The sequence below is a fragment of the Protopterus annectens genome, chromosome 10.part0, assembly GCF_019279795.1.
Source record: "Protopterus annectens isolate FY-2018-M chromosome 10.part0, PAN1.0, whole genome shotgun sequence".
NCBI lineage: Eukaryota > Metazoa > Chordata > Ceratodontiformes > Protopteridae > Protopterus > Protopterus annectens.
In genome coordinates, this window is record NC_056744.1 from 1,189,464,702 (window position 1) to 1,189,479,355 (window position 14,654).

The following is a 14,654-nucleotide window of genomic DNA, read 5'->3' on the forward strand; positions in this document are numbered from 1 at the left end:
TACCTGTGCTGATAGGCAAAGTTTTGTTGATTAATTTTCAATCCCTTTCAATCATAAAGCCAGACAAGGGGGGTAGAGTTGTTTTAATGACACAGTGGAATTACATGGGCAAAATGCTGGATATTTTAACTGAGTAAGGAAAATACTGTCAGGTTTTTAGGAATGAAATTGAGATAGCTTACAGGAAATTAGGGTCTATATTAAATCAGCGCATGCTCAAAATAGCGAACGCTGATTTATTGACCCTTTAAAAGCAAAACCTCACAATCTCGAAGACACAGAACAGTGATTTTTTTTCCCAGAGAAAAAAATCGCTGTTCCACAAAAAAAAAAAAGAAAAGATCAAAACAAATTGTGCCCCCACATCCCCCCAACTTAAATATACCAACACCAAGATCGCACCACAGTGGAGGAAATGGAAAAGTCCCAAAAACGACCCAGCAATTTTTTTTCCCTGGGGAAAAAAATCTCTGTTCTGTGTCTTCAGAATTGTCAGGTTTCACTCTTTAAGGGTCAATAAATCAGCATTCGCTATTTTGAGCATTCGCTGATTTAATATAGACCCGGAAAATAGACATCATTCTGGAAGACAATCTTTTACAAGGTATGATTGATACCAAGCTATAAAATGTCTTATGAGTTAAAAAAACTGTTATTCCAGGCAATTTTGGAATTCCCAAGGTCCACAAAAAATATACAGGACCCTCCTTTCAGGCCAATTATTGTATCAGCTGGCTCAAAAACACAACCTTTGGCAATATTTATTAATTCTAAATTAAAACCTTTTATGGTTTATACCATCGCATTTTAATAGATTCTTGGGATATTTTTGACCAAGTTGGGGGGGTCCCTTTTGATGTTAACTGTAATTTTGTGACTATAGATGTGAAAGACCTTTTTTCTGCGATCTCCAATCACACAGGGTTAGCCTGGTCTGAAGAAATTTTGATTGGGTTTGATTTTGTGAATACAAATGATTTCAGGCTGATTTTGAAAAACATGGAACTTAGTTTGGATAATAATTTAATTTACTTTCAGGGAGAATATTACAAGCAGTTAGATGGAGTAGCAATGGGCGCTGCATGCACCCCAATATTTTCTAACTTGGTTCTCCTTTATTGGGAAACACATTATGTATTTAAGAGTGAGTTTTACAAACACATCCATGCATATTATCGTTACTTGGATGATATTTTTATTTTATGGGAAGGGTCCCAGGATCAAATGGCAGCCTTTATGGAATACTTACAATCTACCATTAACTTCCTTTCCTTTACTAGCACAGTGGAGACTGACTCCATTGCATACCTAGATGTGCTCATTCTGAAGGACGCAGAGAACAATAATTTTGTGTCCCAAATTTGTAGAGGAAGGAATATTTTTCCAGCTCGTATTTGCACTTTAAAAGCAATCACCTTCACCTTCAAAAAAAGAATATCATGAAGGGCCAAATGGTGAGGACAGCTCGTATGACTTCTGAGGAAGGAGTATTGATTAAAGCATTAGACTTTATTGAGAGCCTGTTTACAGCTAGAGAATGCCCCAAACCCCTTATTTACACCATTAAGAAGGAAATCATAGGCAGTCTGGGTTCTAAATATTACTCTTTAATTAGGGGTGGGGTCACTAATACTAACAATCAAGCTACTCCAAACATGAGTAAGGCAGGAACACACACACTAATGATATGGGTTCTTCTAGGGCAATGGACATTTACTGTGTGTTAAGTTATAAACAAGACTCATCAAAAATCAAACAAATTATTCTTAACTATTGGAATATTTTTGCCATGATGCCAAACACTCTGAACGTTTTTCAGAATTCCTTCAAAGTCAGCTACAGGAAAGGGGCCAATTTAAAGAATTTGTTTGAGAATGCAGCCCGTTATAATAATATTACACCACATAAAAATAAGGGTACTTTCAAGTGTGGTAGTTGTGCACAGTGCTGGATGCTGGTTAATAATTGTGAATTATTTTTATCAAGTCTCAATAGGTTTATTCCCACTGATGGGTATTACAACAGTGCCTCTAAGTGAATTATATACATGGCACATTGCACTACCTGTTATGCATTCTACACAGGTAAAACTGAAAGATGCCTAAGACAAAGAATGTATATGACTTAAACAGGGGTAAAGATACCAATGCCCTTTTTAGGCATAGTTTGGTTTGTCCTACAGCTAAGTTTAAATTTTGGGTCATAGAGCAGTTCCAAATCCCCGAAAGGGGTGGTGACTGGGAAACCAGACTTGAATATCAGGAAATGATATGGCAAATGTTTTTTGACACCTGTGTTAGCTCAGGATTAAATTATCACTTTTCTATAGTCCCTGCTTTGAAAATGAAAGCTACTTTATTATAATTTATTTTAGTCACTCAATAAAGTATATTTATGAAGTGGTACTTATCTTGTATATATTGTATTTCATATTTTTATATTTAGTGGTATTTTTTACTACGTTTCTTTAAAGGTTTCAGTTTTATTTAATTATTTTTAACCAAACATATGCATTGCTCATGTATTTAAACTGTGAGTTAACTAACTGCACCATTCTGATGAAGTTTCCATGGATGAAATGAAAGCACTTAATCTGGTGTGGACTTTTGTGGATTTTGTTTTGTGGACGTTGTGCAATAAACCTTTATATACTTGTGGACTGCCTTGGGCATCATTTTAGGGTGTACGGACCTTCATTTACTTTCTTCTCTGCAGTGCTGTGTTTTTTGGTTAACAAGGAAATTCTACTAGCATCATTGCAAATAAACAATAATACACATTTATGCATAGCAGCACTATATATTCTCCCAGGCCAAAACATCCCTTTTCTTGAAGATTTTCTGTCTTGGACAACCCAAAATATATCCAATGAAACTGGCATTCTAGGGGATACAAACATTAAGTGGCAAAATTTAATCTCAAATTCCCCAGCTAATTGTATTCACCTGCACAGGTATACACAGCTTGTCACATGCCCTACATGAATACTAGGTAATCAACCAGACTCCATCTTGGTTTGGATCCTAGTCTCAGATCCACATAAATATTCCAACACTTGTACCCTCCCTGATACCCTAAGCAACCATTTACCAGCTTTTACACATAGAAACCATACTCAGGTACCCAAACCCCACTCATATAGATCATCTAGACACTTAACCAACTTCAACCAAATAACTTTCAATAATTCCCTAAAAGCTCAGAATTAGACCCCACTAAAAACATTACCCTTAGAAGAAGCTGTAAACTATTTTAATATGGTCTTCCTTGATACCCTAAATACCTTAGCCCCCATTCGGTATAAAAGGATAAAACTTAATCATTCTTCCTGGCTTACAAAACCAACAAAACAAATTCTTCTTTCTGGAGACTGAGTCTGGAAAAATGTCATAAAAACAAAAACTAAGCAAATGAAATTAACATCAAACAACTTCATAACAAAGCCAAGAAACTAGTTAAAAATGACAATTTATATATATATATATATATATATATATATATATATATATATATATTTCATAACAATTATCTAGTAAAAGAAATAATCCAAAAAATTTCTGGAAATCAGTCTCGTCTGTCCTTAATCCTGGGACCACACAAAACCCATCACCTTTTCCTGATAAAGACCTACAACAAATAGCCCACATTTTCAACTCCCACTTTATCGACAGCATTCTTAAACTTGTCAAAGAACCTCAACCAATAACAAACAAGCCTCCCAACAATAAGATAAGGATCTCAAACCCAGTTCATGAAAATACCAGCTTATATCCCCCTCTCCACAAAGAAACCACTAACAATACCCCAGTAATTCCAATATTCTCCCTAAAACTAGTACCCACCTCTCTAGTATTTAAATTGCTAAATAAACTAAGACCATTCACTGTATCTACTGATAACCCCCCCTCCAAATACTTGAAACTTGGTGCCAGTGCAATAGCCTACCCCATCAGTATTCTAATTAACAGATCCATCTCAGAATCTACAGTACCTCAAATTTGGAAGATATCCATCATAAACCCATTGAACAAAGGTGGAAATACTACCTAACTATGGCCCATTTCCATTCTCTCACCATTATATAAAATATTGGAAAAGTGTATGCACAGTCAACTGCTAAAACAGCTCTCTGGCAATAATCTCCTGGCCCCCACCCAGCACAGCTTTTGTCCTTCACATAGTACTACTTTAGCCTTACTTTATTTCACTAATACTTTGAACAAAGCTCTGAACTCTGGACTATTGACAACAGTAGTCTTATGAGAGCTATCCAACGCTTCTGACACACTATCACATTCTAAACTACTACAACAACTAGCAACTTTAGCATGCTATGAATATACACTTACCTGGTTCACCAACTACCTGAACAACAGACAACAATCTGTCAGATGGCAAAACAATCAATCTGGTTAAATGGTTAATAAGACAGGAGTCCATTGTTGGACCTTTGCTTTTTAATGTATTTGTAATTAATCTCCCCATAGTCTCCCTACATAGTTCACTTATCCAATATACTGACAAGTCTACTATATCTTCCTCTAGCAACTTCCCAGATCTAAAAACCAAAAATGCACTAAACTCCCAAATCCTGGTCACGGACTCTCCAATAAGTGTACAAGCACCTCAGATTCAGCAAGTATTTATTCCATAAACAAATGATAAGACAAACAGCATCATAGGACTCCAATAATTGACAGCACAAAATAATTAATATGAGAACTAGTTAAGCGCTTTCACCCAGTCGTATGGTGGGCTTCATCAAAGCATCTTATTTATGTTAAGTCTCGCATTTTATTTAAAATTAGGCACCAAAAATAATGGATATAAAGTGAAACTATGTATGCATTACTAGAAACACGCCTCTTAAAGCTACAACAAGCATAAACAATGTATCCTTCATATGAACAAACATATAAATAAAAAACGTTTCACTTTGGTAACATCTAATACTACTTGTTTTATTATAAATCATAATTCACTACAATAAGAAAATAGCGGACATAGCTAAAGTGGGCATTGAACTCAAATAAAACATCTTTTGTTAAATGTGTTCAGAATTCACCACTGTAATATATCATACTTGTCACATCACTTGAATTCACCTTAAAAATATTGTATTGCTAAACTGCTAAATAAAAACTATGTGTACCTATAATTGAGTGTATCCGATTTAGGAATAACCATGAAAGCTTAACTAAAATAAAATAAAATAAAATACATTACTAATTCAGTACATATATAGGCTCTATCCTAATGCTAAATCAACCAGAAGCACTCCAAAAAATTGATATGTTAAAAATTAAAATTGAAATTGAAATTCATATATATAAAATTTTTCGAGTTTAGACATTCACAAGACACATTTTAACTTGTTGGCCAAGGGCATGAAATACATTCCCAATCCACACTTTGATGTGGTGGATTGTTTGTGTGAACTAAAGAAATTCACGAGGAAGATGAATTTAGCGGTATTTTTTAATGACAAGATTAATACCGAGTATCTGTTTGATATCAGTAACATAACAGAGACAAAATTTTCAAGGAAAGAAGTACATTTATACCACCGAGTCATCCTATGGTGGATATTTATGAGAAAATTGTGACAAGAGAAATTTATCAAGTATCTCTTATTATTAATAAGGAAAATATTTGTAATTTAACAGAAGTGGAAAGGAAGACACTTAAGGCCTTACAGGATGACACCAACATTAGGGTTATGAAACCGGATAAGGGGGGTGGTATTGTTATATATGATAGTATAAAATATTCCAAGAAAATGTATGATATTTTATATTATTCAGGTAATTATGAAAACATCTCCATTAATGAAATTAATATAGCTTACCGACGGATTGATTCATACATTCAGGAATACTATATCGATGGTAGGATTAATAGTGAGATTTACAATTTTCTGAAAGTTAAATATCTAAGATTAGCCACAATTGTTGGCATATCTAAAATACACAAAGATACTTCAGACCCCCCTTTCTGTCCGATTATATCAGGCAGCAAATCCAAAACATTTCCCATGGGAAAATTTATAGATATAAAATTGAAACATATATACAGTGGAATTCCTCACATGGTTAAAGATTCATGGGAATTTTAGGTACATATCCAACTGGTATATGTAAAGATGGCCTGATAGTTGTCACCATTGATGTTATAGATCTTTTCTCATGTATACCCAAGCAGGCTGGTTTAGAGGCATTCTGTAATAGTATCATGAAATATCCCGATTTTAGTTGGGAAGAGACATGCCTTATTGTGGAACTGATGTCCATTGTTTTAGACAACAATTTTATATTCTTTGAGGGTGAGTACTTCAAGCAGACCAGGGGGGTAGCTATGGGAGCAGCTTGTGCTCCCATTTTTGCCAACCTGGTCATGCTGGATTGGGAGCAGTCCTCATTATTTCCTAGTGAATTCTTTAAGAGTGTCAAACATTATTCAAGATTTCTGGATGACATTTACATCTTATGGGATGATAGTGAAGAAAAATTTGCCACATTTTTACAATTCTTAAATACTACAAGCGAATACCTCAAGTTTACATATATCTATAATACTGAAGATATAGCATATCTCGATACATATATTTATAAGTATGATAGCAACTTTTATTCTAGGATACATAGGAAGAAGACTTTTACAAATGATTATTTGGAATAGAGTAGCTGTCATCCACTTAATATGAAACATAACATTTACAAAGGGCAGGTCAAACGGGTTGCCCGTATGACATCAGATGCAAAGATACTGGCTGAGGAAATTGAATTTATTACCAAGTTATTTTTAGAGAGAGGCTATCCATCAAAAATATTAACAGAAATTGGACAATATGCAATTCAAGAATGGGGTAATAAATACAAACTGTTATTAGGAACAGGATTTGAAACTAAACATTTGATGAAATCGGGTAATAAGTGTGAAAATGTGACAACTTGTCATCAAAGATCTTTAATACTATTATACAGTCCAGTTGTAGATAAGATAGTTAAAATAATCAACAAATTCTGGTATTTGATTTCCCATGATTCCAAGTTAGTGGAAGTAATGGGGAATAAACCAAGAATTGTTTACAAAATGGGAAGGAACATAAGAATTTATTGGTTCCTAGGATAGTGAGCGGTGATCAAAGGTCAGGTAATTTTCCACATATTTCAAAATGTGGACCATGCAATCAATGTAAGTATATATTAGAAGACAAGAAATAGATTATCCAGAATGAATCACAATCATTAGTCAAATTTAAATATGGGAATTGTAGAACGAAAATGCTCATTTATTTGGCCAAGTGTTGTGAATGTACAAGTTTCTATATAGGCAAAACGGAGCTGTGTTTCAGACAGCGTATATATGATCACACCTATTGTATTAAGAAGAAAGATTTTACAAATGCCTTATATAGACTTATTGAAAAGATGGGTGATAGACACAAGTTCAAATTTGCCATTTTGGAAATTATCTCAGTGGATCCAAGAGGTGGTGACTATAAAACTTTATTGAGTTTTAAAGAGGTTTGGTGGCAACTTTATCTAGACGCCACCACTCCACCTGGACTCAATGAGTACATTTCATGTAAACCCATCCTGGAGTTGACTTAAATACAAATCTTAGTACAAATAAACAAATATAAGTTGAATTTGGGAGCCAATAGGGATGAAGGCATTTACATACAGAATATTAGGATATTTATAAAGGGGGTTATCAGCTTCAGTCTGTACATTTACACATTCGGAACTACATTTTTAAATATTTTTAAATATCAATATTAAATATTTTATATATATGAATTTCAATTTTAAATTTTAACATATCAATTTTTTGGAGTGCTTCTGGTTGATTTAGCATTAGGATAGAGCCTATATATGTATTGAATTAGTAATGTATTTTATTTTATTTTATTTAAGCTTTCATGGTTATTCCTAAATCGGATACACTCAATTATAGGTACACATAGTTTTTATTTAGCAGTTTAGCAATACAATATTTTAAGGTGAATTCAAGTGATGTGACAAGTATGATATATTACAGTGGTGAATTCTGAACACATTTAACAAGAGATGTTTTATTTGAGTTCAATGCCCACTTTAGCTTTGTCCGCTATTTTCTTATTGTAGTGAATTATGATTTATAATCAAACAAGTAGTATTAGATGTTACCAAAGTGAAACATTTTTTATTTATATGTATGTTCATACGAAGGATACATTGTTTATGCTTGTTGTAGCTTTAAGAGGCGTGTGTCTAGTAATAGATACATAGTTTCACTTTTTATCCGTTATTTTTGGCGCCTAATTTTAAATAAAACGCGAGACTTAACATAAATAAGATGTTCTGATGAAGCCCACCATACGAGTGAGTGAAAGCGCTTAACTAGTTCTCATATTAATTATTTTGTGCTGTCAGTTATTGGAGTCCTGTGCTGCTGTTTGTCTTATTGTTCGTTTATGGAATAAATACTTGCTGAATCTCAGGTGTTTGTATACTTATTGGAGAGTCCATGACCAGGATTTGGGAACTTCCCAGATCTCCTAAAAATAAAACAAAATGCCTTCTCAACCATAGAAATTTGGCTAAACAAAGCCCAACTACTATTAAATCCCAAAAAATCTAAGGTACTACTATTTTCATCTAAATCACCTCCACATGACTTTAAGATCTACTCGCAAAACAGAACTGAAACTGAAGTAGTAAAGACAGCAAAATTACTAGGCACTACTATAGACGACAAACTATCCTCTGAATAACATATTCTTAATACAATTAAAAAAACGCATTCTAAACTAGGAAACTCTACAGACATAAGCTCAATATGGATAAACCCACAAAAATAAAACTGGCAAATACCTTCTTACTCCCTTCCCTCCTCTATGGTTCCCTCATCTTTACCAACCTTCACACATCTGTAAGCAAAAAACTACAATCATGCTGTTATAAAATTACAAAATTTGCCTCTGGCCTACCAAACCACACACACCAGTGCCAGGCAATTAAGGAACTGAAATGGTTTGAATTCCCTCACTACATTCATTATACCCAAATAACTCTTGCTCATAAACTAATATACAACCCAGAAACTGCCCTTCACTTCATTCTGGCCTACAATCCTACATTCCCTCCCGGAATCTTCGATCTACTAATAAACAGCTTCTAAGCATATCCAAACCCAATAAAAGAGCTGGACAATGCTTATACTCCCATTCCATAGCAAAACTATGGAATGCCCTACCACTCTTGATTCCATAAAAACCTTCATATCCACTCTAAAAAGCTACTTGCTTAACAATCAAATCTGGCCTTGTGCCCAGAACCATAGACCACTGTAAACAAAGTCTACGTTTTTGCTGACTAGTATAACTCTTTTCAATTTCAAATTCTCTGAAGTTCATTGGCTTCTCTATATCAGATAAGGTATGTCAATCACTGTCTTGTCTTAAGAATCTTTATTTAGGTTATATCCTAAACTTCTTATGTATTGAAGTGCATAAATGAACTGTTTATTATAATTGTATCTACTGGCTTTTTTCCCTCCATACAATGCATGCCATTAAAAATACTCTGTGTGGACTACTAACACCACACATGCATGTGCACACACACACACACACACACACACACACACACGCACACACACGCACACACACGCACACACACGCACACACACGCACACACACACACACACACACACACACACACACACACACACACACACACACACACGCACGCACGCACACACACACATTAATAAACTTACACATTTTAGAAGCAGGAACTGAGTGTGTGTATGTGTGTGTAAGTGTATGTGAGTGTTTTTGCCATTAAGAGTAAACATAACATTACAGCCAATACAGCAAAATTTATGATTGCTTAGTTTGGCTGTTGAAGTTAAAATATTCTGTAACTTACTGTACAAAAGCTGTAAACTGTGAAGCTATGCAACAAGGAGAAGAATGAAACAAAATACAAAGGCATGCACTGTCTTCTCACCTTGCCTGGCATGGCTTAAACAGGACATCACCATAGAATTCACCAATCCGTTTGGGAGTAAGAAAATTCTTGCTGTTGTTCTGACAGAGATGGCAGAAGTGTTTGGTCAGTGTCTGTAAGATTACAGAATTCTGATGAAGGGTGCTTGCTGAGTCCAGAATCTTTCTAATCTGTTGTCCACACTCTTCCAGGCTTTGTTTTTCTATAGGGGAAGCAGAAGCATTACTGAGTTTAATATGATGAGCACACGGCAATGTAACAGTATTAGGTTGTTCATACTGTACTTTGTAATAATGATTTTACAGTATCTTCAACACTGTAAATTCATGCTATCTAACATTTTAAGATATTGCTGCAGCAGCCTGTGAAAGCATAACACTTTCTACACATATTTTATACATATTGTGTTGTCTCTTTTTGGAGTTTCCCATAATAAGCAACAGTGGAAGTGTGCACAGATACAGATAGAGATAAGGACCACTTCAAGGTCACTACATATATTACTATGATAATTAAAATATGCCAATATTGTTACATTTTCAGTGCAGTGTAATATTGAAAAATGCATAGTGTGCTGTCTCTTTTTTCTGATTATCACATAATTTAATGTACAGCAACATCAATGTATACCCAAGACCTCACAGCAAATATACAGCTGATGGAAGAAGAGCATATAAGTGCCTGGCACTGTGTCCGAGGCATTAGACATTTATGATGCTATTTCAATTTTCTAGTATTTTGAAGCGGACACAGGATAGATGAGATGCTGCTTGTATCATCTTGTACTTTTGGCCAGACATTACATAGTTATGATGTTGTCTATATTTTCTAATACTTTGCCCAGAAGCTAGGCATTTATTATGCTTACGTTCTCAAATACTTTAGAATGCACGCTTTTTTACAGCCACTGGGGTAAAGCAGATAGCTGGGCTATATTCTTTATTCCTTAACTTGAGTTTACAACCACAAGGCCTATATATCAACACTATGTGCTGGTTATTTAGTCAGACTACAGGTTCCACGAAAAGTCTTAAAGATGCACAGAATATTAGACATATGAATAGTGTAGCCATGTAAGGAATACTGAAAAGTGTTGAAACAGAGATCAGGAATACTGATCTAATTTACAAACATTATAGTGATGGATTCATAGTCTGATACAAACTGCTTGGAAATGCTTTGCTATATCCTGTATTTAATGAACCTTTGGGCTACCGGTAGCCTCAGTGCTCTGTGTACAATACATTCATTGTTCAACTGAACTCTGTGTGTTATCTGTCAGTCTTGACCCTGACATTTCAAAATCTTTCTGCCACATTGAATCACAAGACAAAGTCATATCAGTTAACAGGCTCCATCTATATTCCTGTTTTATTTTCTCAACTAATATCATCAGCTACCTAGCAAACTCCCACTTATTATTAACAAATAGTAGTTGCAGCAGCTTATACCCAGCTCAAAAAATGTTAATACTATTACTGATTAGGCAGGTTAAGTTTAATGTGTCTTCTTGTCATAGTTCTTTATGTATCTGTTACACTAACCATTTATTTTATAGATGTTAATATCATTGTACCTTGTGATCCATGTGCCCCCCAACTCCAGCTCTAATCGTAGTCCCCCCCAAAACATGGGTCAATGAGGGCAGTCCTACTTTCTCTATCCATGAGCTACATCATCCCTTCTCTCTGTGTAGCTCTTATCATATCAGTTGTACTGACCAGCTATGATTACTGCATGACAAAGATCACATACTTACAGTTTTATAATTTATCTCGTGGTCATTTATTTAAATTGTAGTCTTTTATCCTTGCATTTATTCGGTGTTAAAAATCTTAGTATTCTTATCTCTTGTGGATTTCATTTTTTTTGGCACTTGGATAAATTAGGATTTATAAATATTGCACGTATAAACATTGCCTATTACTGTTTTTTTCATTTATTGTTGCAGGTGCCTTCTGTGCAGACTCTGCATGTGCTCAATGTGTTTGCGTGAGTTTTCTCTGGATGTTCCAGTTTCCTTCCATGCTTCAGAGACATGCAGTAGGATGGACTAGACACTCTAAACTGACCATAGGTGTGACAGTGCATATATGCTTGTAAGTGGTATGGAAGAATAACCACGGCAGGGCAAGCAAAACGGCAATGTGAATCTTGCATTATGGACAATGTAAAAAAGTGGTTGTACATATATGGATGAATGAATTATGAATTGTGTTGTATCATTAATATATGTTTTGTGCACTGACATTCTCCCACCTACATGCTGTGGCTGCTCAGGTCCACATTCTTGGTTTAATAAATATTATAAATATATAAAACAGGAGTTAAAACTCAGCACTTAAGCAACTCTCTCCTTTTTTATTTTTTGTTTAATTTGTTAACGCTCACTTCTCCTTACTTACTATAATTAATATGTAAGTTCCTAACAACTACTGTACTAGTTTCAAAAGTTAAATCTGTGACAGTTCACCTTGTCATTTGCCACACATGATGCAGGGTTAACAGTAATGAAGCACTTGTCTATTACTGACTTTTCATTTATTGCTTGCATGGCAAATTGTATATTATTATTATTATGATTATTGTTATTATAAATGAACATTATTGCACAATATTGTACTAGTTAGAGACCATCTCTCAGATACTCCACTGAAAGTGGAATTTCTCAAATGGTTAGATCAGTTTAAAATTGTTATGAATAAACAGAACATAAAGTAAATATTAGCACTTCACTGTTTTTCTTTTTTCCTTAATTTGTTATTGATGTCCTATATTTACTTACTGTAAATATTTTTATGCTCTTTATTGACATGATGCTTGCTGATCACAAAGTCTTCTCCAATTGGACACAAGTCCATTTGTTCCTTCATGGTGGGGACTTCCAGAAGGCTCCTTTATACATTCTTAAGATGAAATTTTTCAAAGATCAATAGATCACATAAAAAGACAAACAGAACAACACCAAATGATGTTTCCCATAAGAAATCCTTGCTGGTGAGGTTTCTAATTGTGTGCTTTGCAATGATTTACTTGTTTAGGGAGATGTCTCCCTTTTTCAAGTTTGTGCTATCAGGGAGTATATATAAGTTTAGGAGTGCGGTGGGGGGGGGGGGGGCTTGGCCCCTTGCAAAAAGCAACTAGAAGTGGATTTTTTGGGAAATTGTTTTTCACCAATTTGGACCATTGACTTTCAGGAAGTCGGCATTTTAAAGTCAAACCTTTCCAGAAGCATGTCAGACAGAAAGAGACATTCCTACAGTCATGAGAGTTATTTATGTCCCCATTGGCATCCTGGTTATGAGGATATTTTATTGAGCTAAACCCACTCATCATTATGGAGAGGAGGACCATCGCTACAGGAACCCACATTTCCCTCCCCACTGTGTGCAGGTTCCCTTGCCCCTTCTCTAAGAGATTGAGGCAGTATGAAGCTCAAATGCTTGAACTGCTAACTGGGGTTATCCTTCTGTGCTTATAAAGTCCTTTTTACTGTAATTCATATGCAAGCTTTATTTGTGTTAAATATATTCTATATGTATTATGCTTACTTAAGTTCAATATACCTTTGTCTTCTCTGAGAAGAAACATGTCTGGTTATCCAAGTGGGGGTATCTCAGAGCCAGTCCCAACACTATATGACCTAGTCAGTCACTTAGGGCCCACTAGCTTGGCGGGGCCTCCACTGGCTGGGAGGGTGCCTGCTGGCTGGGGGCTGTCACAACAGTTATGTTTTTAATTAAAAAAATACATTTGTTTTTTAAGGGTGTTCGTCTTTAAAAATGCTCTATGCATCCCTGCATGCATCGACACATACACCTGTTTTTTGCTTCCTATTTCCCATGTTCCAACACACACACACACACACACACACACACACACACACACACACACACACACACACACACACACACACACACACACACACACACACACCTGTTACTTGCTTCATGGAATTTAAATATGTGTCTGCCTGCACCTTAACAACAAACAATGTTCCACTGGTAAAGTGTATATGGGAAATGCTCTAGTTAGGGATGGCAGGTTAGTTAATTTGCTCACGCACAAACCCTGTACCTTAGTTACAGGAAACAAGAGCCTGGGTCCTCAACTACCTAACTATACAAAAATCATGATTTTCAGAACATTTTAAGGAATTGATTTTCAATGCATTTTCAATGAAATGATTTTCAGTGTATTTTCAAGGAATAGTGAACTTCAGTCCATTTTCAAAAAAATGTGCGCTTCAAGGCAATATGTGGCTCATGCTAAGTCTTTTTCAATGTGGAACTGTTTTGTTTTGCAAATGGTCATCATTATTGTATATAAAATTGGAAAGCAGTGTTAGTAGCATGCCTGCTTTTTGATGTAGAAGGTTGTGGGTTCTATTCTCACAGTATATTGCTGATACTGTGTTGTACTTTAAGGGGGAGGGGGGGGTTGTGGGGGTTGCTGTCCTGAGTGTGCCCTCCTTTGTGAGAGATGCCTAGTAACTATCAATGAACCTGTTGTCAGTTTGCCATTCATTTCCTTCTGCAATATCAGCTTACCAACTTTTTTTTGTTATGTAACACAGGCAATTTGTTTTTCAAAGGCAGCAGGCACTGAATTTGTAGAGAAAACATTGAAATATAAAGATGTTTGCTAGCACAATCT

At 35.2% G+C, this 14,654-nt stretch overlaps 1 protein-coding gene across 1 annotated transcript in view; it reads right to left on the reverse strand.

The window, feature by feature from the left end:
- LOC122814254 (phosphatidylinositol 3-kinase regulatory subunit alpha-like) overlaps positions 1 to 14,654 on the reverse strand; it is a 2,697,787-nt gene that overhangs the window by 974,745 nt on the left and 1,708,388 nt on the right. Inside the window, exon 3 of the mRNA XM_044086851.1 lies at positions 9,999 to 10,200. Within this exon, the coding sequence (XP_043942786.1) occupies positions 9,999 to 10,200 (202 nt within the window). The remainder of the gene's footprint in view (positions 1 to 9,998; positions 10,201 to 14,654) is intronic.